This window comes from Macrosteles quadrilineatus, unplaced genomic scaffold, assembly GCF_028750875.1.
Source record: "Macrosteles quadrilineatus isolate MER2022 unplaced genomic scaffold, UCM_ALF_1.0 Scaffold_7__1_contigs__length_78375512, whole genome shotgun sequence".
Classification (NCBI taxonomy): Eukaryota; Metazoa; Arthropoda; class Insecta; order Hemiptera; family Cicadellidae; genus Macrosteles; species Macrosteles quadrilineatus.
Window position 1 is genome coordinate 68,720,875 of NW_026542600.1, and position 22,151 is coordinate 68,743,025.

Genomic DNA, 22,151 nt, shown 5'->3' on the forward strand with positions numbered 1-22,151 from the left:
AAAACACTTAATGCTTTTTACCATGCGGTTGGCATTCTGGGTTATAGTAGTATGTTTTCTGTGCTAGAATGAACATGAACTTAGTTGATTTCAGCCATTGACAGAGTGGGTTGATGACAATCACTGATTTTATCAAATACGCAAACTTTTTAACCATGCTGAACTAAAATACACTAGCATCTTTCATGATACATAAATGATCAAAGTGTCAAAAAGTAAAACGGAAAAATATTTTCAACAGTAACACACTCTGTGAACACAAGAGACAACATTCAACACATTCAACAATTCTCTATGGCTGGACCATATGGATGGAATGTCTACTTCAGTATCCAAAACCCAATGATAATACAATCATTTTCCATAGTCATCTCATGAATAAAATTATGAACTATTATTAATAATTTTATTTTGGATTTAATTGAAAAACTTAATTTCTCCTTTTGCTTTTAACAACAGCATTCACTTTTCCGTTGTGACCTGGGTAATACTAAGGCTTAATCATACTGTATAGTTATATTGCGTAGTTTATGACTTACACATGATTGATGACGCTTAGTGTTACTCCAAACATCATGTGGACCACTCCAAATATGATCGAAAGTTTCATCTTGTAAGAATTGAGAAAGACAATCTTGTTAGCAGCACTCTGTCAACCACAACAACTAGGTTAATTCAAATAAAGGAAAAAGTACAAGTTTAAAATATGTAAACAGAATAACGGAATCTAGAACTAATCCCTTAGATAATAGTGTGGTTCCACCTAAATAGGTGGTTTTATCAACAAAATTATGCAAATTAAAAAATTAATATATTATTATTGAGGCAAAGGTAGTGGTTTTTCCGTACTCTTAGGCTGGTTTTATGTACAGAGCCAGTCCATGCTTGCAAGACGACTGACCGATTCGGTCACACGGCAAAGATATTTGTGCCAACTAGGGGGGTAATAAAGATCTCAGTGTTGAGGTTGTGTTCTAGAATTGAATACCTCAACTCAACCAATGTTTACCATCATGATAAGAGTATTATTTTTTATTTTTTTATTAAAAAAAAGAACTCTATCACGTTTTACATGTTTATTTTTTATTTTTCTTGTAGTGATGTCAAAAGTTTTTTTCGAAAGTGGTCCAAACCCATATGATTTGTGGATGTGTCGGGAATTGAACCCGTCCCTCCGGCACAGAAGTCTGTGATGCTAACCATTAGGCTAGCAACAAGTTTAAAAGTTGTTTAAAACAACAAGTTGTTTAAAAACCTTGCAAGTTTATGTCTAAAAACCCCATGTATAATAAAGGTTTTGGTCTGTGAAGATCTCATAAATAGGTTCAGAACTCACAGAGGACCGTTTTCATTCCACAAACTATTAAATTTTTTAAACCATTTACAAATAAAGGAGTGGCATAGAAAATATTATTTTTGATCTATGATAACAATATTTATACAATGGAGGATATAAAATATGGAGAATATACAATGTAGAGTATGAAAAATACTACTGCCTTTTATTGATAGTAGCCATTCATAAACACAACCGTTTAATTCAATGTATTTAGAGAGAAGCGTGACTTTTTTGCAAATGCATTTTCTATGCTGCCATAATTCAGAGAACCCCCATCCTTCCGGCGACACTTTTTTACTGAAGCTGTGCATAAATTCTTCTATTTACCATAATTGAACTAGGAACGCCTGACGAATGCCACCGTGCACAAAACCAGCCTCAACGAAGAACAAACAGAAATTTCAATTTCAATTTCAATTTTCAATTTCTTTATTCATTGAGAAGTATACATAATACAGCATTTGAATAGTGTCAAAGATTACAATTATTAAAATATAAAATACAGATTAAAAATAAATCTTAAATTAAAAAATACATCTCCCTTCTTAATATCTAGTTTTCTTTAACCTAGATAGGAAAAATACTACCAACCAATATTTTTCCTGTAGGAAAAATACAGATGCCTTCTTAATATCTAGTATTCTTGAGGGAGGTGGAAAAACTCTTCTTGAGAATAAATTGCCATGTTTATTAAGAAATTTGTTAGTTTTGTTTTAAACTTTTTTGGATCTTTTTCATTTCTAATTCCTCCGGGGATACTAATAAAATATCATAAAAATAAGCATATGGGGGATTATGTTTATGACAAGTCATGAGCCAAAATTATGAATCTCGAATCCACTGAAAACATTTGGGTTAGTTTTAAGCATTTACCTGCCAAACTGGATCCAATCCAACAGGATAAGGTGTTTGAATATATTCTTCCCTTGGATCCAGAGTCAAATCTTTGTTGGTCATCAACATAGTAGCATTATAATTGAGCTTCCAACTGGAACCGAAGATGTTTACCATCTTGGAGAAAACGTCATTGTAGATCAGTCCAGTGTACATGGAGAACAGGCCCATCAACAGAATGATGTAGCGTCCACCAAAGAAGATATTCCAGACCTACCAACACAAATGGCTATTGACTGATGAAATAAAAATCCTACTTCAATCCTTTTATACATATTAAGACTACAATGCCTTTGTGTGATAACAGTACTTCAGATAGAAATAATCTTTTTAAAAGTTCTACAATAAAGAAATACTTGTGTTACACAATACATCATTAAAATTTGTATATTTATCAATTGAATACAATTAAGATAAAATATACAGTGTAAGTCATAAGTAATGATACCCCCTCTTAACCGTTTATTGTGTTAAAGAAAACTGAACTTTGCACACCTTTATCTGGCATAAAACTAAAAGGGCACTTTTTGGATGGTATAAAAACTGTTCCCTGAAACTCTAAATGGGATGTTTTGTGGGCAGATCAACAATGTTAAACGTAAAGCCCTATTGAGTGACACCTTATTTTAAAGGCCTTCCTTATATAGAAGAATATCAGTGAAAACCAGAGATATCTATGGGACACCCTGTATGAACAATAGTTGCCTTTCAACATTTCACATAATAATAGTTACCTCATTGTGACTTTTCTTGCGTGCAAGGCTCTGTTCCCAAATGACCATCCAAGCTCCAAAGAGAGTTAAAATAAGACCGTGGCCGGCATCTCCAAACATGATGGCGAAGAGGAATGGAAAAGTGATGATTGTGTACAGAGCTGTGGTAAATATATATTAGTTATAGTTGGAACATAGGAATAAAATATGCACTGATATAATTATCGTGATTGAGGGTGAGAAGATCAGAATGTCAATAAAAAAAGAAAAGTATAAGAGACAAAAATTTGGAAAATATAAACATTCAAATAATGTAACAACGGTAAAAAAATTGTGTTGAAAACAAAATTGTACTTTTATAACATGTGTGTTTTGACCTTTTAAATATTAACTACAGCTATTTATAGCAAACTTCAATTAATAAAGCATTATCATGTTTTTTAGCGTACACAGGAGAAACAACTGTAAAGGCCCAATAACAATTTCAATTTCCCAGTTAAACTTAATCATTGTTTGGCTTTTTGTAGCCTACATGGATATCATCAATACTGCAGCCTTTCTCACCTAGGATACTTAACTTTGATAAGTTGGACCTAGCGTAAAGTGGCTTTCAAACTACTGGAGCATAACGTTTTTACATTATATGATGTAGGTTAAATCCAGCCAAGAAAAAGGAAATTCGCTTAGTCTGTAAGTTTACTGCTGCGAGAGTATTAGTAATTATTATTATAAATATTTTAAATCAAAAATAAAACTTGACATCCTATCAAACTGGTGTTCCTAAGAAGCATTTGACCATACCTGGATTAAGCTCTCTGTAAGTGGCAATGCCGTACGAGTCGATGAGATTTTGGAATCCCTGAGTAAATCTGTTAGTCCGGTTGAATGTTGGTGGATCTTCAGATGTTTCAATCACATTCAGGAATGATGGAATCGAGCTACCAACAGCAGTCTAAAGAATCATAGCAATATGTTAGTAAAAAAATAAAAAAAGAGATTGCTCACATAAAGGTAATTAAGAAATACCGAAATACCTATTAGTGCTGTGGAATCAGCTGTTTTTTATCACAATGCATTTTATAAATTTTGGCCAAAACCAAAACCAGACGTCTCCAGGCTTTTTCTTACATTTTGCCATTTTGCATGGTTTATTACTACAAGTTCGGTATATAAATGTAAGCATTCTCAGTGTTAAGTTAAAAGGAAGGTGTTCAAACTTAAAACCGTTAAAAGTGGAAAATGGTCTCATATTGATTGATACATGTATTGCAGCTAACAGCGAGTATGATTGGAGTAAGTCTTGTACTTTTATCCTATATCAAATTCCTATTCTTTTATTTATTTGCTCTACTTTACACATTTAGAATGGTAAAGCAGAATGGTTAAAATCACTTTTTTTTGCAAAAAGACACTGTGTGATTTTTATTGAACTTAACAACTTAACAACTTTCAAATTAAATAATCCTTTGTTGCTCCTTGTTGGCCTGATGATGGTACAACCTCAGATTTGAAATTAGTTGCTCCCACAGCAACCATGAATTGCTAAGTTATATGCCAGTAGTAAACCATTTTAAGTTTAAGTATAGTTAAATGAAATTAAATGGCATTATTTAAGAGGCGAAGTTAGGACTAGCAAGTCCTCTCTACCACTTAACCTTAATTTATTTTTCCTACAGTTACCTAACAATGTACATGTTCTCTCACTGATTTGAGAAAGCAAAGTGGCCAATTGGCTCATCAGTGGGACAATGTTAACATTGTCTCACTCTAATTACTTTGTCTCACTCCAGATTTGCAACGTGAAGGCACGAAATAGTGAGCGCGTAGCATGCAGACAACGTCGTATGCGCGTGAAATACGTTGGCAGCACTGGCTGTAAATCAGCTGGTCAGCTGTTGTACTGTTGTATCAATAAATGTCATCTTAAAAGTTCACTTCTGTGTAAAAATATGTTACGTTTCTTGCAAATTTATTTGTTTTATGGTAACTGTAGGAAAAATATAATGTGCAACTCGAGTGCAAAGTGCAATTGCCTCACTCGAGAAACCATTCCTCACTCGCCTACGGCTCGTGAGTAAGTATTTCTCTCGAGTGAGTCAATTGCTCACTTTGCTCACTAGTTGCACAAATAACTAATTATTATAATAGTATAAACTACCAAATAATACATGGAGTTCTGGTTGAGACCTGTATGTGGAACAGCTGACTACTTACACTGCCTTGAGCAAGAGCTTCTTTAACTGTCGGCAGATCTTTGACGGGGACCCAGCACTCCCCTATGAGGCACTTCTTGGTCACATCCATGTTGAACAGATTGAGAGTGTGATAGATTGCCTGGAAAGTAAACATTCAGTTATATGATTTACAATTTTATGAGTACAGATTCCCTTCGATAGTTTTGCTTGGGCCAGATTTACAAGATTTGAGATAATTGAGAGACCAAATGATGAATTTTAAACAACAATAACCTAGAATCCCAGTCTAGGAGAGTTGACCTTGACTTTTATGAGAGTTTCCAGGTTACTTTTGACACAGAAAAATTAAATATTAGATAATTATAATGCAAAATTACTAGCGTACCTTCATTTTGCGCACCATGACGCTCCAGTTGTGAAGTTCCTTGGCGACCGTAACCAACACACGTTGTCTATGATCTTTCGTTTGATTCAACACCTGTAACAAGAAGATATCATAATATATAAGTATCTTAATACAAAATTATTATCAGTTACTACCACATATGTAAAATAGTATAAGTAGATCACTATCTTAACATCTCTCTTTCTTTAAGAGTCCTGCTGTTTATCCAGATATGTTCTTTTTTATGTTAAAGGTTAATAGTGTTAATAGTGACTATAAACACTTAGTAGCTAAAACATTCCTTGACAACAGCCTTATTGGGCCCTTAAAATTGTAATTAAAAATACAAAAAACATAATACGAGGGGGGCAGGTTGGACCCCCAACATATCCCGTAAAATGTTATGGGTTTGGACTGCTTTCCTTTAAAAGAGCTTAGTATTTTTCTTACAAAATACAACCAGAGTTGAAACTAATAAAAGCTAAATCCTCAATGGATTCCTTTTTTGATCTTGAATTTTACTAAGAAACCAAACTGCAAAAAAACAAAAATTATAACACACTAACCAAGTTAAGATCCTCCAATCTGGCTTTGACACCTTTTACCATGTCGTTTCGCTCGGCAGATGTAGAAGGACAAGGGTAAAAGGAAGCATGGAATCCTGAGCAAACCTTCTTTACACGAGATTTGAGTTGTTCTCCTTGGAAGAACGCCACAAACACGGTCTTCCAGATGGGGTTTCCCTGAAAAATTATAAAATCTCATGTAATTAAACGTATGTCCAAAAACTATTCTTAAAGTTGTACCACATAATATGAGGGCTGTCCAGAGCGTAGAATAGGAAAGAACTACCTCTGTCATCTTAACACCTAAGTGTTTTTACGCTAAGTTCACATCCACACACAATTATTTTACATTTATTTTATTTTCCCCAGATAAAAAAGATCTATTCAACTACTTAATCTTCTCTTATCCAGAAAGATTAGGACCAAGGTCAGTCCAGATAATGGATTTTTTGGTTAAACTAAGTCCATTTAATGAATGCGAATCATTTAAAAAGTAACCCAAATATTTTACTTCAATTTGGGAAAACATTGTATTTAGACACGTGATCACTGGTATGAAATCTTTCCCATAAGAAAAGTCGTTTCAGTATCACGGAGAAGTAAGGTACAGAGGAAAGAAGCTTAGGGGACGACCGTGTGCTTTCAGCTCTAGTATGCGGGACATGTACTTGTGACTGTGACATATTTGATGATTTTATGTATTTAATATTAGTCAATATATTTGTAAAACTGCTTTTCTTGTAGGAAACCAGATTTGTATTAAATGTAAATGTGTGTTAGTGTGTGTGTACAGCACACCATATCACGCCATGTCTGTGACGTCATGTATTTTTAATAAATTCCCATTGGCTGCCGAGACCACCCCATACCGGTGTATCTAACCACTACACCAGTGTGCCCTAGGCCAGTGACAGTCACACCTCTATCCCGGTCCATGCATCCCGTGGTATTAACTAATTATGCAATTTTTATTTCACTAGTTCCTTCTCCTGTCAAGTTTAAACGTAGTTACAGTTGCGACATTACAGTGACGAACAAGGAAGAGCCTGAGCGGCGAGCACTATGTGGAAATTCCTAATGCACAGGGCACAGAGTCTTCCTCCACCAAGAGTGTTGTAGTAATTGTTGGCGAGGGTGGTGGTGTATGAATTCACCCTAGACACTAGCGACTAGTGCTAAACACCACATAAGTGTACCATTGAATGTTTCCTCTGTACGTTACTCCTCTATGGTACTGCTGTGCTTCCTGCCAATCCAGTCTGGTTAAACCCATGTGCTGATAAAAACTTTTTGGTTAAAGAGATGTCACTTCTGTCAAATGTATAAAGTGAATAAAGATAATTTGGTTATTTTTTATTTGATTTGATTTTTTGTAGTCCCACTAAACCGATGTCCGGTTAAGGAGGTGTCTACTGTTCTTAATTTCCTACGTAAAAAAATCAGGCTACATTATTTATTATTACAATACTATGAAAGAGAATTTGTTACATCAATTGCTCATTTTTGGTTACATACTGTGTTAGGATCTTCTAACGGCTCTTCTAGCTCAGCTTGTCGTAAGAATACGTTTCCTCTTGAGATTCGCCACAACATCCGCTCGAACGCAGGTACCCTCTCACGTGGGACGACACCAGCTACAAACCTAAATTCATGATAACATTGAAAACCTAAGCTTGCATCAATTCTTATAAATTGTCCAAAAAGATCACATCAAATCACTTAATGATACAAAACATCACATTCTTTTCTTACTGGTGTCCCTCCAATTAACCAAACATAATAATTTGTTATTATTAATTATTATTATTATTATTAATGATTATTAATTAATTTTGTGGGTAGGACGATACAATAATTTTCTTTCAATACCAGAGGTATTTGTTTCGGTATCGAATCAAGCAATTTTATCGGTATCGAAAGAAAATAATGAGGTAGGTATCGGTATTAAAACAAAGTATGCAATGTGTCAAAAATAGTAGTTTTTCTCAAATATGTATATTTTTTGTAAAACTAATGGAAAAACTTACTACTTTCAAGAGCTCCTTTATTCAAACAAATAAGGCTAGTGAATTCAAACCTATGCATGCAACAAACTTATGTCCTCCAAATTACTGTCACAAACAACCAAAATTAGACTATATAAAACCATCATCCGTCCAGTATTATTATAAGGAGCTGAAACATGGAAATTCAATAAAAGGGAAGAGAGGAAATTAATAACTTTTAAAAACAAGATTCTAAAAAAGATTTAGGGCCCAAAGGAGAATGGAGGAGAAGACACAATAGGGAATTGAGAGAACTCTACAAGGATCCAGATGTGGTTTATGAATTTTAATGTGGAAGAAATAGATGGGCTGGGCAGGTTTTGAGAAGAAAGGAGGATAGTAATCTGAAACAAGTTTTTATGAGAAATCCCGAAAGATGACCGAGAGGAAGGCCAAAGCAAAAGTGGTGGAGCCAAGTGAAAGAGTTCGCTGACAAGGGCAACGAGATCGGACCTGGAGTGATTAGGAGCAACCGAGGAAGACGCAGAAGATAGAGAAAGATTGAGGGGCGTTGTTGATGCTGCCAAATATCTCCTTAGATATGCCTGGGCATGAGAGTAAGTAAGTAAGAATTCAAAACGACTTTATTCAAACCATTTAGAGTGGAGTTTACATAAGTCTTCATAATTTTTTTCCGCAACAGATCCTTCCACATCGTCGTTTTTTTTGTTTTTTTTTTTTTTTTTGAGATAAGTTACTTTAATTATAATATAGGCCTACTTTTTTTGTGAACCATTAGGGGCAACAACATATACAATGTATTTGAATTCATTTATCTTAAAATGAAATGGTGAGTCGGTGGCTCAGTCTGTAGAGCTACAGGCTTCGGGCCCAAGGCAGCAATGTCATGGGTTCAGATCCTGGTACCTTCCACTACTTTTTATCAGTACAGTTCACCCCTGTTATGTCCCGGCTCACCCTTTCCTTTGCTGGATACGTTCCTTGCACAGGCCTATGTGGAACCTTGGGCAAATACAAGGTAAATGCCAATCTCATAAAAAATCTAGATAACAAAAATAAGATCTGCCATTCACAAAGCTAAATCCAAGGCAATAACTAAGCCACTGAAGTCCACCCTGGCTTAGTTTATATTATGAACTTCTTCACAATACAAAGCAGAAAGTCATGCCTTCTAACACTCACCTTTGGATGTGCAAAAACGGAATTTTTATTTTACAAACACACATTTTTTCTCGATACACTACAATCCCGCAAACTCTGCGTAGTGGGAGCCAAACTGGTGCTTAATTTTGGAAATGGAGAGTTTTCAGGAAGAGAATAATGATTTTATTTTTTCATTTCTCTTATATAAATGCTACACCTACAGCACTATACTGTAACATTAAAGTACATCAATTTAACTTGTCAAAGAATATTCATGACTTACTTTTTAATTTTATCGTTATGGTTCTGACAGATAAACAAACAATTAAACTACTGGCTTGCTCCCTTAGATGGCTGCTAGCTTTAGTTGTTAGGTATGGGTGACTCAGTTGACCTCATCACTATTATACCTTTAGCACTGTAGGAATGCCCCTGGACGCCAAGTTAGTTACCCTTAACACGCACACACAACCCTCACTAGCAGAGAGGATTAGGACAGACCCTAGATCCAAGGCCACTTTAGGTTTATTGGGAGTGCAAATAGGAAAATTACCCGGCAGTCAGGGTGCGGAGGGAGGCGCAAATATCTCTCAAGCTCATGCAAACTGTGGGCCCGCATAGACCACTCTTACTCTTGCACCACTAATATACAAACTGTAACTTAAAACAGTCAATACCTACATATAATATCTCCTTAAAACTAAATTTAAAATGATACCAAACAGTCCATGATTTATTTAAATTTATCTTCACAAAACATACTCCATGACATATATCAATCTGCTAACTAATATAGAATATCAGTAGACAATCTATTAAAAATCAAGTTGCATCTGTTCATATTAATTTTTAAGTTTCTATCCATTAAAACATGTCATAGTCTCCCATACTGCTACAAATTATTTAATGATTTATTTTCACACACTTTGTCTCTTTGTTCGTTTACCATTTAAAAACTAAAATTCTCTATAGAACTTCTTAAACTTTAGCATATGTTAATATTTTTGTATTGCAATTTGTGTCTATAAATATGTTGATGGTTAATATTTAATAAATAATATGAAAATATGGTTTATGCATTTGTGTTTCTTGGTATTCCATTCCCACATAAATAGTTTTCATAAATGCCGAATTGTCGTTTTGGAATCAACTATCTCGTGTTGATGAGCAAAATCAAATTTCTTCTAACAATTTTGAGATTTATCATCAAACTTTATGAAATTTACATTTAATAAAGGAAATGCCACTTGAGACTAATTAAAGGAGAGCGGAAAGGAATCTAGTTCGTCCTAATCCCCTACCTAGCGTGAGCCTACCTGACATTCATGGGCTTTCCTAAACTGCTAGTGCTAAGGGTATAGGTATAAACGGCAAAGACAGTGACTGAGTATCTAAGCTACTGAGTTCTATAGTTTGCCACCAGGATCATGACAGTCTTTACAGGTTATCAAGAGGCGAGTTTGCAGGACTCTACCGTATCGCCTGTCTACTTACCCCAGTCTTCCTCGGGAGATCTGCTGAGTATCATCGGCTATGAGAGCCTTGGTGAGGGAGTCACCTGCCCCCCCTTCCTGCTGTTGGAAAGGAACAGACTGGAGAAACGGAAACAAAGAAACCAGTCGGGAAACAAGACTAAACACACTATAGGCTTAGCTAGCATGCGGTTAGTGGCTCTTAACCTAGACGCTACTAGCGAGGATATGATCACTAACTGTTGTCAATGATTACACTTCTCTCTATCTGTTTAGTGAGACTTTGAGAAATAGCCATAGAACTAAGATAACAAAACTGTGATGTTAGTGGTGTAAACAAGTCTTGTTTAGTGCTTTGTGAATTGTGTGGTAGTAATTTTTCTGCAAATATAAAAATGTAAATTATATTAGTGTTTGCAGTTAATTGTAATGATGTTGTAAACTAATGATTTAGTAATTTAGTGAAGTAGTAAACTAATGTGTCAGTACTAGTTGCACAACTAATTTACAGTACAACCTCATCAATGCATTGGTAGAAAGCTGTATTAAGCTGTTTTGAAAAGGCATTATTTACTTAAATGAAGATTGTATGTTTTTTAAAATGTCCATTAAAAAAGTGAAAAACCTCCTTCACAACAAACCTGCAGGCCAGGCAAAATTCAATTTTTCTGACTGAATTTGTATTCAAATATTTCCTTAAACATAACAAATTTACTCCCTATTTAAATAATATTAGGTTTACCTTTACTGTACTTTGGTTTGCTCTTGGTTTTTTTTTTAATATACTACTTTATAGAAGAAAAATTAATAAATTTATCCATTTTTATCAATATTAGTAAACTACCACAGTTTACTTATTCTCCTCATGAATAACACATAAGTTTGAAATGTAAGGCTTTTTATTTATGAAACTTAAGTTTTAATTTTTATTTTTAATCTGCAAGTATTCATAGCCAATTTGTATGAATAGTTATATTAACGTTCAGTAAGAATTAGTTGTTGGCCAATAAAATGCAAAGTATTGAAAGATGAGAATTGAAGAGGCTTTACTGCATAGTTATTACAGACAATGACCCAAATCAGAGCTTGATAAAAATCTGAAACAAACCTATTTTTACTTGTATAAATTTCAGTATTTCCAAAGTAGGCATTTTATAAATCAGATGTGTGTTTTTGTACATTCAACTTAAATAACTGTTTGATGTTATACTAAGCAAAAATTCACACGTTTATTGTTAATAAAACACACAGCAAGGTCTTAAGCTTGTTCTTTTTGCGTAAGTGCAGAAAACACACAAAAAGTTTCAAATAAATACCATTTGTGCTTTGTTTATAATTGATCATATGAAATTATCGTGTTAGTTTTAAATAATATGATAGGTATTAAAATGGTGTTAAAACCTGCTTTATGGTAATCCTAAAAATCGCTTACAACTAGTTTCGGCATCACAAGAACATATTGTAGGCATCCTATTTTGAAGACCGTCAATTTAACAACTTTCAAAATACGAAACAGTACGTAGTTGAAGTCAAAGTCACTCATAAAAACATGACCCGTTAGCATTTACAAAAAATATCGTCAATAAACTTAATTTCTGCCGGGTTCTCTTCCGACTAATCATATGGTTTTTAAAATTTTATCGTGACATTTTTATTTCCGTATCGTTTGTGTTTGGCTTCAACTGTGCACTGTTTCATGTTTTTATTTTTTTATTTGTTACATTGGACACCTTCAGAAGAGAATGACTACGTTCTTGTACAGCCTGTTGATGGCCCCAACTCGGTGCTGAAACTAGTTGCTGTAAGCATTTTTAATGATTATCATAGATCATATACCGTATTTACACCATTTTAATATGTATTAGTGATTTAAAGGTTAAGACACCATCATAATGACAGGTATCAAACAAAAATACTGTTCTGAAGATGATAAAAACTTCAATAATTAATGTAAATTTTACTGGTTGTACAATACTTCTCATAGAATCCTGCAAAATATTATAACACATTTAAAAGGGAAATTTGCTCAATTTTATTACTAGTTTACGCAACGATCGCGTAAAGATAGCTTTAACAACACAAGTAGAAATTTAAGGTACGACCCAAAACAGTCTGTAAATAGTAGTCCACGCAACTATTGTGTAAAGACTATTTACGCGAGCTGTATACTACTTTTACAGTGTTTTAATTACTAAAAATCACTACTCATAACTTCTAGGATAGGTTATGTTTTCGTTTATGAACTCTATTGCCACTGACAGTGATGTAACGAATCATTGTTCCAAACACTAATTGCACCACTCATTAATGGCCTGAACAGCTGATTAGGTAGTTGAAGTTACAATTTTATTTACTACCTCTAAATCCTTAAACCTCATTGGTCAGTTACCCTTGTTGTTAAGTAAAAAAAAACAATGCTGTTAAGCAAGTAAGCAATGCTGAATCTTTTCAATTTTCAATAAGAACTGAACTGAAACTGCTAGTTTAATAAATGGGTGTAGGTAAAAATATTAACACCACAATTTGTTTTAATTTAAACATTTTAGAGTATAATTATAGGCCTAATATAAAATCAAAATGGGTATTTTTGAGTGGTGTAGTATTACATTTTTCAATAACGCTCACCATGAGTCCCGGAAAAACACGGGTCGAATATTATTTACAGTGTAGGATTTTTTGAAAAGCAGATCCCGCTCCACAATGTGCGTAACTAATTTTACCATTGGAGATTTAATAAAAATAAGCCTCAGTACTAGGTAGCTTAAATATCTCTAGGACGAATCCTATGTTTTAATTGGTCAATATGAGGTTACAATTATGTTTGTTGTCTTGCCATAAAAACGCAAAAGATTTTATGATGAAATACAATAAATGGTACGTCAAAAAATTACATATGAATTCAAACATTAAGCCTATTGTAAAAAGCCCTACTTGATTTATTGGATTTTCACAGGGTCAGAGTGATTCATTATGTTTAGTATTTCGTAATTTGCGGTGGTCCTTCATAATTTACCTATGAACATTTATCACTTTGAATATTCAATTTCAAATAAATAATACACTCATACGTAACTCATTAATTCAAATTAGAATTTCTCCCCTTCTTATAAGGACGTGAAATTCCAATGGGTCTGCACTATATAGTCTGTACGATAAAACATGTCATACAGACTATTGTATGACACTGTATAACATGTCTCCTGACGCTCCTTCTGCCTGGGGACTGGCCAGTAGTTAAAGGCCCACGCCAGTCAGGAGACAGGTTCCATAATACAGACTATAGAGTAGACCCACTGAAATTTCAATATATTGCAAAATAACAGAATAACACTATTAATAAACCAAAGTTGTAGTATAAACTTTTGAAATAGCATATCTTGGTTAAGAACTCTTGTAAATAATCTATAAAAACAATCTAAATCAATATTTTTCAATTTTGTTCAATATTTTTATTTTTTAATATTTCAATATTTTTTTTCTTTTATAAACGTTTGGTAGTGTAGTACAAAGCGTGTCCATACACAATCAGATTTTTCATAAGTTATGTATTATGTTTACTGACACATACATAGTAACACACAAAATATAAAATAAAACTTTGGGTATACAAGTTTAATTCATGCAATTATTCATGCTACTAATACAATTTGCACATTTCCGTTCTTAGGAAGTGCTGATACCATGCTTTGGTCCTTCATGCAGGGTGAAACGCTCTATTACTTGTTTCCCAACTTCAATAACAAAAAATACATACATAATTCTCAGTTTAAAAATAGTATTTTTAAAGAATATATTCCAAAAAATATTACTTGGAGGTTTAGAACAAATGAAAGGTAAAATATTGGAAGTAAGAGTACTAATATTTAAAATAATATGAAAAAATATTAGTGTAACAATTAACGAATGCGAGTGATTGTGATTATGTATTGTGATTGACTTTTACACACAGTTTTTAAAGTTTATACTTACATTGATAACATCCAAGTCAAGCTCAAAACAAAAACAAAAAAGTGAAAATAAAATTAAAGTTACTTTTTTCGCCTTTGAATTCAATAACTCAATCCTGTAAGTATAAAACCTTTAAACAGCAGATATTCATTATTATTTAATCACAACTATTAATAGAAGATATTTTCAATATTACATTTTGCTCCAAGGGCCAAAAGAGTGGTTTTGCAGGCTATGGACCAAGGTTGATACAGTAAACGCTTTTCCCCGAGATAGGAAAACTAATTTTTCTTAAAACAAATTAACTCGAAAAGCTAAAAATTGGAAAATGTGTTGAATTTTAAAATAAGGATTGCCAAACAACAAATATTAAGATAATTAAGTTTACACTAATCTGAAATTGAAACCTACTATTAATCATGTTCGTCAACTGTCAATTGTACTAGTATTTATTTGGTCCCAGCCTTCAAAACGCTCTTTTCATTCATCAAATTACATTCCGAACAAAAATGTAATGATAACACCTTAATTAGTGTAATGAAAAAAAATACTAAAATTACTTTTTCATTGATTTATGATTTGCTGTCTGGGATGTTGAGGATATACATGTATTTAACAAAATACTGAATGAATAACAACCAGAATCTAAACTAATTCATTTTGAAATGGAGTAAATAGTTTGAAAAGCCTAATATTCACAGAAGAGACCCACTTGACTCCTGTTGAAGCACTTGAGTTAATGATTTGTTTTCAACAAACAATCAATCACCAATACAAGTGGGTTAACAATTAGACTTAATTGACTTTAGTTGGATCCACAGTTAGCCTTGGTAGGCTTCTGAATTGGACTTCTTTCTATCTTGTTTATTTTTTGATGAAATCAAATTTTTCTTTACAAAACATTTTAAAACTGTTGGATCTCGGACTTCTGAGGATAAACTGGAAAAAATAGTGGTCGAAATTTCAGAATTCTTTGACCGAGGAAGCCTACATTCTCGTTTAAGAAACGTTTTTGATTGTTAACCAAAAAAATGTGAATGGTGTATATTATGTGAAGAGTAATAATTAGTAATGAACATAAAATATTCCATGCATATACCAGAGAGTAGTTTAGGGAAAAAGAACATTCCCTTACACCCTCCTTGAAACTCTTAAGAGTTCAATTAATCAGAATCTCCGTTTTCAACATAATAGATGGATAGAAAGGACTAATTTTATCGAGAAATGTTATTTAAGGGCGCGCTCTACCCCTGACGTGCAACCGAATGCAAGGGTTTGCAAGATTACTGTTTTCACCTGCTACATTGAAGGTAGAATCAAATTTGAGGTCTCATATTAAAGAGGATGAAATTTTCTTTAGTTCTGCGTTTCATTATTTCATTTCTTTTTAATACACACCTTATAAACTTTATTTGTAGGACATGAAAAAAGGCCTTTTCAACTAGCCCTTACTTATTCAAAAAACGTTATTTGAAAATTTGAAAAACGCAGAACTATAGATTGGTATTTGCACTATTGTAAGCTATTTACAGTGCGTAGCTATCATTATTGGTTAATTCGAAAACAGTTCTCTTGGAAACCTCTGCAAGCGCTTCTCGCGGCACTGTCCAATGGTGCAACATAGCAACTGAAGCCCGAGCTGAGATTTCCGAGCTGAGGTAGAGCGCACCCTTAAGTTGTAACTTGCAAACTTGTAAACACTTTTGAATGCCTAGTAGCATAATGATAGACCATTAGGTCCAAAACTGTCTACAGTCCAAGTTGATTATTGAAACTAGCCAATGGGTACTTTTAAATAGAACTTTTATGCCTTGAATTTGTGTGTTATGATTTTATCAGGTACAAAAGTGTTATATTAAGTGGTTTTGTGATTTAGTATATAATTGTGAAAATTTATTGTGTACATATTTATGTCTTGGCCTAAACTAGACTCTTAAAGAAAAAGGATATATCTTGTTTTAAACCAATACCTAGGAGTGTAAAACATACCTATCACTACGCAGACCTGTGAAGTATGCTTGAGTAGTCTAAAATACTAATTAATTTGTTTTAACTAAATCCCAATAATTCATTCACTTCTTTATAATGGCTGTACATTAATCAAAATCCAAAACATATTCTTATGATACTCACCTCCTGAAAGAATGTTGTTGTCTTTTCAAGCAAATGTTTCAACTCTGTTAGCTCAAGATAGTTAAATTTTAAGTTAACAGCATTATGACTTGATTCCAAAATTTCACTTTCAGTTCTCTCAAGGTGAGCCTAGAAAAAACATATCTAAAAATAAAAACAGTTTTTAAAAATATGTTTATTCCATTAAATTTTTTATTTGTTTTTTGTGTGTAAAAAAACTTAAGGTATTTATTCGTCATTAACAAACATGAGTTTTAAACAGGAACACTTTTCTTTCATCCTTGTCTTGTAAAAAGAGATCGACAGTTTTTGTCAATTACTTTAGACTTTGTCTTGGTTTTTCTAGTTATTCCTAGCATTGTATCAGTTGTTGTTCTAGGGCCATGTCAGGGTGGCTACCAGGGTGAGTTCCACACCCCCCAAGAAAGGAAGGGGGCCCGGGGATTCTCCTCCAGAAAATGTTGTATTTTTAAACCCATTTGGTGACTTTCTAAAGCCATGTTCAACGCTTATAACTGTGACCAAAACCCTTTGTTACGTTCACGAAATTTAGGCCTATGTTTAGATTTATTTTTCCAGGGTCCAATAGGTACACAGGGGGTTTAGCCCATATGTAGTCTCCTTTTGGAACCGCCACTGTGTTGTATGGCTTATCACAACAAAGCTATAAACAGAAACAATACCCTTGGAGTAATCTACGAGATAAATAAAAACGTCAATCACAACCTTAATATCATGTCATCAAGGGATCACTGTTTTTCAAAAATGGTTTTAAATTAAAACATTTTCTCCTACCTCCAGGTCAATGATCTCCCTAGGTACAGGAGCTTTAGGAGTGGTCGTTGATTCAGGAATGGCGACTTTATCCTTTAGAACTTCAGCCTCAATGTATCGAAGCTTACGCTCCATCTCATCACATCTTCTCACCTCTGACACGAACTTGCGGTGGAACGCATTCACTTCAGAATTCAGCTGCAGACAAAGATCAAGTTAGTGGAGTGATTGTAAATAGTTGGCAAAAGGGTGTTAAAAAGACCATCTCTTGAGAAATTAAAAATATTTATTCTAAATATATCGCTATTAACATTACAATGTACTTTAAATAGTCGTATAGTGGATCGGGAAAGCGTGGGAACGGTGTGTTCCCGCTGGTTGAGTGTTGTTGAGTTATGTTGGCTATTGGAAAAAAAGAGGAACGTGTCCAACTCTGCTTTTTCCAGTTGTCTTATATATAAATCGTCTATGTTTAGTCAACTCTTAGACCATGGTGAGCGTTCCCACAGGACATTTTACGACTACACCACTGATTTCAGCAACCAACCGCAAAGTAAATTCTTCGGTAAAACGTTATTGTATCCATCATTTTAAGATAAATCCTTAACGACAAAAAATAATCTTTATTTCATGAACCAAAAGACCAGCTTCCCTCATACTGTAGTATGAAAACCGGATAGTCCCATTTGAAGAGCCATCAAAAGGGGCAATCAAACAGATTTTGTGACATTTCCGTTTTAACCTGCAGTAATCAAATTTGCCCATATCATCAGTATGAAAGTATTTGTGAAGCATCCAATATTTGTGTGGAAAGTTCCATAATGTTTCTCGATGAGATTACAATAAATATTCCAAGACTACTTACATCTCTGAACTGTACGATGCCAGCTTCCCCCAGTAAAGCGATGGAGGGGTAGGCCGCCTCAGGTTGTATAAACAACTGACAGAGCGCCATCTCCTCACTCCGGAACATGGCCCCCATCTTGGCTTCTGTAAAATAAGCAGAAATGTTCTTATATTTGCACAGAATACAGTAGTGGTAAAATATAATCTAAAATGATCAAAGAATACAAAAACTCAAGAAATATGCTTGAGAAATGAAAATCCTTTTAAACAGGCAAACAGTATATGCCATACACCTAAAGTAGATTTGTATTAGTGTTGCCACAACTGAGGACAAATTTTCTTTTAAGCATTTACCTGTAAGAGTGAGATTTTTCAGCAATGACAGGCAGTTAAAAAAACCTGTCCTACAGAGTGTGCTAATTCAGTTTCAAGACTGATTATTTCCCGTGTAATATAGTAGTAAAATTTTAAAAAGTGTCTGGCATTTAGTGCTTGTTTAAATAGATTGGTGTCTACGGTAATATTACATAAGCAGTTAGGTTGTAACAGGTGTATGTGATCTAAGAGGACTGTTTAAACATGATCAATTAAAAATTGAATTTATATGATGAGAATGGAACTGGGTTAAGATCACAAATATATTTGTGTCATATACAGGGTTAGTGGGGAGCGATCTGGCGTAGTGGTTAGAGCGCGGGACTTCAGTCCCTGAGGTCCCGGGTTTGATCCCCCCCAAGTCACCAATGGATTTTATCTAAGTGATAATGCCGCAACCCCTAGGTCTAGCCTGAAGTAATGTGAAAAACAATCCCAGACTCGTGCCTAGCGTCCTAGGACAAAAAATATATATATACAGAGTTAAAAGTCTGGAGACCCCCCTGTTAATTTTTTACCGGCTCATACTAGAAAAAATAATTTCGGCACACCTTTATGGCATGTTATGAAGTACTTTTTGAGCCTAATTGCTACATGGTCCCCAAACTCAAATTGGGGGATTTTGGGGGAAACTCAAAATTTTTAAATTTAAGCCCCACCGAGTGACCTCTCATTTTGAAGGTCATGATAAAAGAAAACTAAAAATGGAAACTAGAGGTCTCTATCTTAACACAGTAAAATATGGCAGCCAATTGAATATAAAATATCGGGTGAGGTTCATTTGTCTCGGACAATTGAAAACTCGGACAAATGATGTGATCCCAAAATATCAAGTTAATTCTGATTTTTTGAAGATTTCAATCAGCTGCCATTTTTAACTGGATTGAGATAGAGACCTCGAGTTTGCATTGTTAGTTTTCTTTTATCAGGACCTTTAAAATGAGGGGTCACTCGATGGGTCTTACCTTTTGAAATTTTTGAGTTTCCCCCGAAATCCCCCATTTTGGGGATGTACACCAAGTGGCGGTTATGCCCAAAAAGTACTTGATAACATGCCATAAAGGTGAGCAGAGTTTAGTTTTTCTAGTATGGGCCATTAAAAAATTAACAGGGGGTCTCCAGACTTTTTACCTACCCTGTATGTTTTATGCTATTCAGTAACTTGGACACTTTCAATTAATTAAGAATAGTCCATAACAAAAATAGTTTAGTTCTCATTTTAAATAGTAAAACGTACAACAACAAACACCATGCAAACTGCAGGTTTGAGTACTATATTGTAAAAATTCTATTAACTCCCTTACTTTTTGATACAGTACTTAAAGTGATGAGGCATAACTGTTGGAATTGTTTATTGTAAGTTGCCTTATCAGTTGCTTTGCAGAAATGTCAGGAATGCCAGGCTTGAATTGATAACAGCACACTCATATAATTAAACTAAGTCTCCATCCCTATAATATCTGTAGTCGAAGTACATAGTATATCTATTCATGAAAACCTTTCAAATGCAAAACCAAACATGCAATTTTCATTTCCCATTGTGCTTAAGACATTAAAATATGTTTGGCATTTTTACTGTAATCCAACTCCCTCTCAGAATTAGAACTTGTTTGATTAGAAGAAGCGTTTGGAATGGGGCCAGTAGAGACAATGCGTGGTGGACAACTGTTCTGGACTGACAACAATTAAAACTATTAATAGATTGAGCTTTAATCTCAGCCAGAACTTAAACAATCACTAATAAACCTAACAAAATGGCCGGCAACAGTGATGACATAACTAGACTTGGCAGTTTAAACTAGGCTGTAGGTAGAAACTGATCCAAGTTCAAAGAGGTTCACAAGGTTGCAATGTATGTGTTAACAAAACATTCTAATATAAGATGGTTTGGATACGTTTTACAATCTGAACTGATTCAAAGATTTCTGGGCTAAGCAATAACAACATTGAGTTGCAATAATCTATTGTTATTTCTTAAAACTGCATTTTTGTTTTATATTTTTGTGCAATGACTGTATTACTTTATTTTTTTGTTAGAATGTAGGCCTATTATAAATGCTTTTTATGTGTGTTTATATTTTAATGTAACCATTGACACCCTTCTAGATTAAACTATGCATATTTAAATGAATAAATATGTGATGAATTGAATTGAATAGTCTTGGGTCAAGAAAGTGTTATGATACTTACTTTAAAGTAAATATATCATAGCTTTATCATGAAACATAATTTTTTTTTTTATTTATAAGTCTTTCAGTATAAATTTTATCATCCTGTCAACTTTTGTTTTGGATAATTAAGTTTTGTACACTTTTCACTAAACTCAATCATATATATAATAATGGGATTATCATCATAATAACTTTAAAGATCTGTTTAAACTCCTTAAAAATTGGGTCAGTGTCTTCAAGTATAATTCAAATTATATGAAAAACTTAAATGATGAAGAACAAGTGTACATTAGTAACCAAAACACAGATTAAAGATAGTACATTAAACTAAGTTTTGTTAGTAATTTGTCTCTGTGGTAAACAAATATAAATTATGAACATTCCATTTTAATGCGGAAAATTGTATGGGAAAGTAGTAATTAATTATGTATACATAGTGTTTTGTAAAATTTAGAAATAGTTGATATGCTTAAGAATAAACTGAGAAATCAAGAAAATTGTTTTCTGAAACCCCTATGTTAGATTTTATTTTTATATATAGTTTATATGCTAAAAACATTTGAAGATATCTTTATGAAATTTAATGCACGATTTAAAGAAGGCCTAGAAATAACCTATCTGGGGGAAAAACTGCTTATGCAACAGATGCCTAATTTCAAAATGGCGGTCATTTAAATGTTTGTAACTCGTATTACTAAAATATGGCCCATTTAATGAAAAGTAACAAAAACTTTTTTATTTAACATTTAAAATTTCTTATCAAACAACACCGGATTCTTCAAAAGGATCAAATAACAAATAGGCCTAGCTGAAATACTGTATCATGATTTCTAGCGACCTTACTGTAATTTTATAGGAAATCTGAAATGCTACATGCTTCTTGAGATTTCTTCATACAATCAGCCATTTTTAGTATATAATGCTATAAAAATTAAAATGGCTGCCATTTTGAAACGAAAACCCATTTTTTTAAGATTATTTTTTCGCAAATAAGTTATAGCTACTCCAAATCGTATACCAAATTTTATAAAGATATCTTTATCTATATAAGTTTTAAAGATTTAAATTATAAATACCGAGGGATTTAAAATTAAAATGGTACCTATGATAGCTATCTCACTAACAAGGATTTTTTGTGAAAATGTATTCTTGATTTGTTTTTTACCCATAAAACCTATTCATAAATCTGTA

General features: G+C 33.5%; 1 protein-coding gene across 4 annotated transcripts in view; it reads right to left on the reverse strand.

The window, feature by feature from the left end:
- The window catches only part of LOC128997773 (V-type proton ATPase 116 kDa subunit a 1), a 57,153-nt gene that overhangs the window by 7,192 nt on the left and 27,810 nt on the right, over positions 1-22,151 (reverse strand). For 2 of the 4 annotated variants that reach the window (XM_054423450.1, XM_054423451.1), the window contains exons 2-13: positions 18,434-18,558; positions 17,590-17,766; positions 16,795-16,923; positions 10,736-10,833; positions 7,608-7,734; positions 6,093-6,269; positions 5,527-5,619; positions 5,161-5,280; positions 3,748-3,898; positions 2,968-3,107; positions 2,213-2,446; positions 540-649 (exon numbers count right to left, since the gene is read on the reverse strand). In XM_054423450.1, the coding sequence (XP_054279425.1) occupies positions 540-649; positions 2,213-2,446; positions 2,968-3,107; positions 3,748-3,898; positions 5,161-5,280; positions 5,527-5,619; positions 6,093-6,269; positions 7,608-7,734; positions 10,736-10,833; positions 16,795-16,923; positions 17,590-17,766; positions 18,434-18,550 (1,673 nt within the window). In that variant the 5' untranslated portion in view covers positions 18,551-18,558. The remainder of the gene's footprint in view (positions 1-539; positions 650-2,212; positions 2,447-2,967; positions 3,108-3,747; positions 3,899-5,160; positions 5,281-5,526; positions 5,620-6,092; positions 6,270-7,607; positions 7,735-10,735; positions 10,834-16,794; positions 16,924-17,589; positions 17,767-18,433; positions 18,559-22,151) is intronic. The other 2 variants (XM_054423453.1, XM_054423452.1) reach the window with 2 other exon arrangements.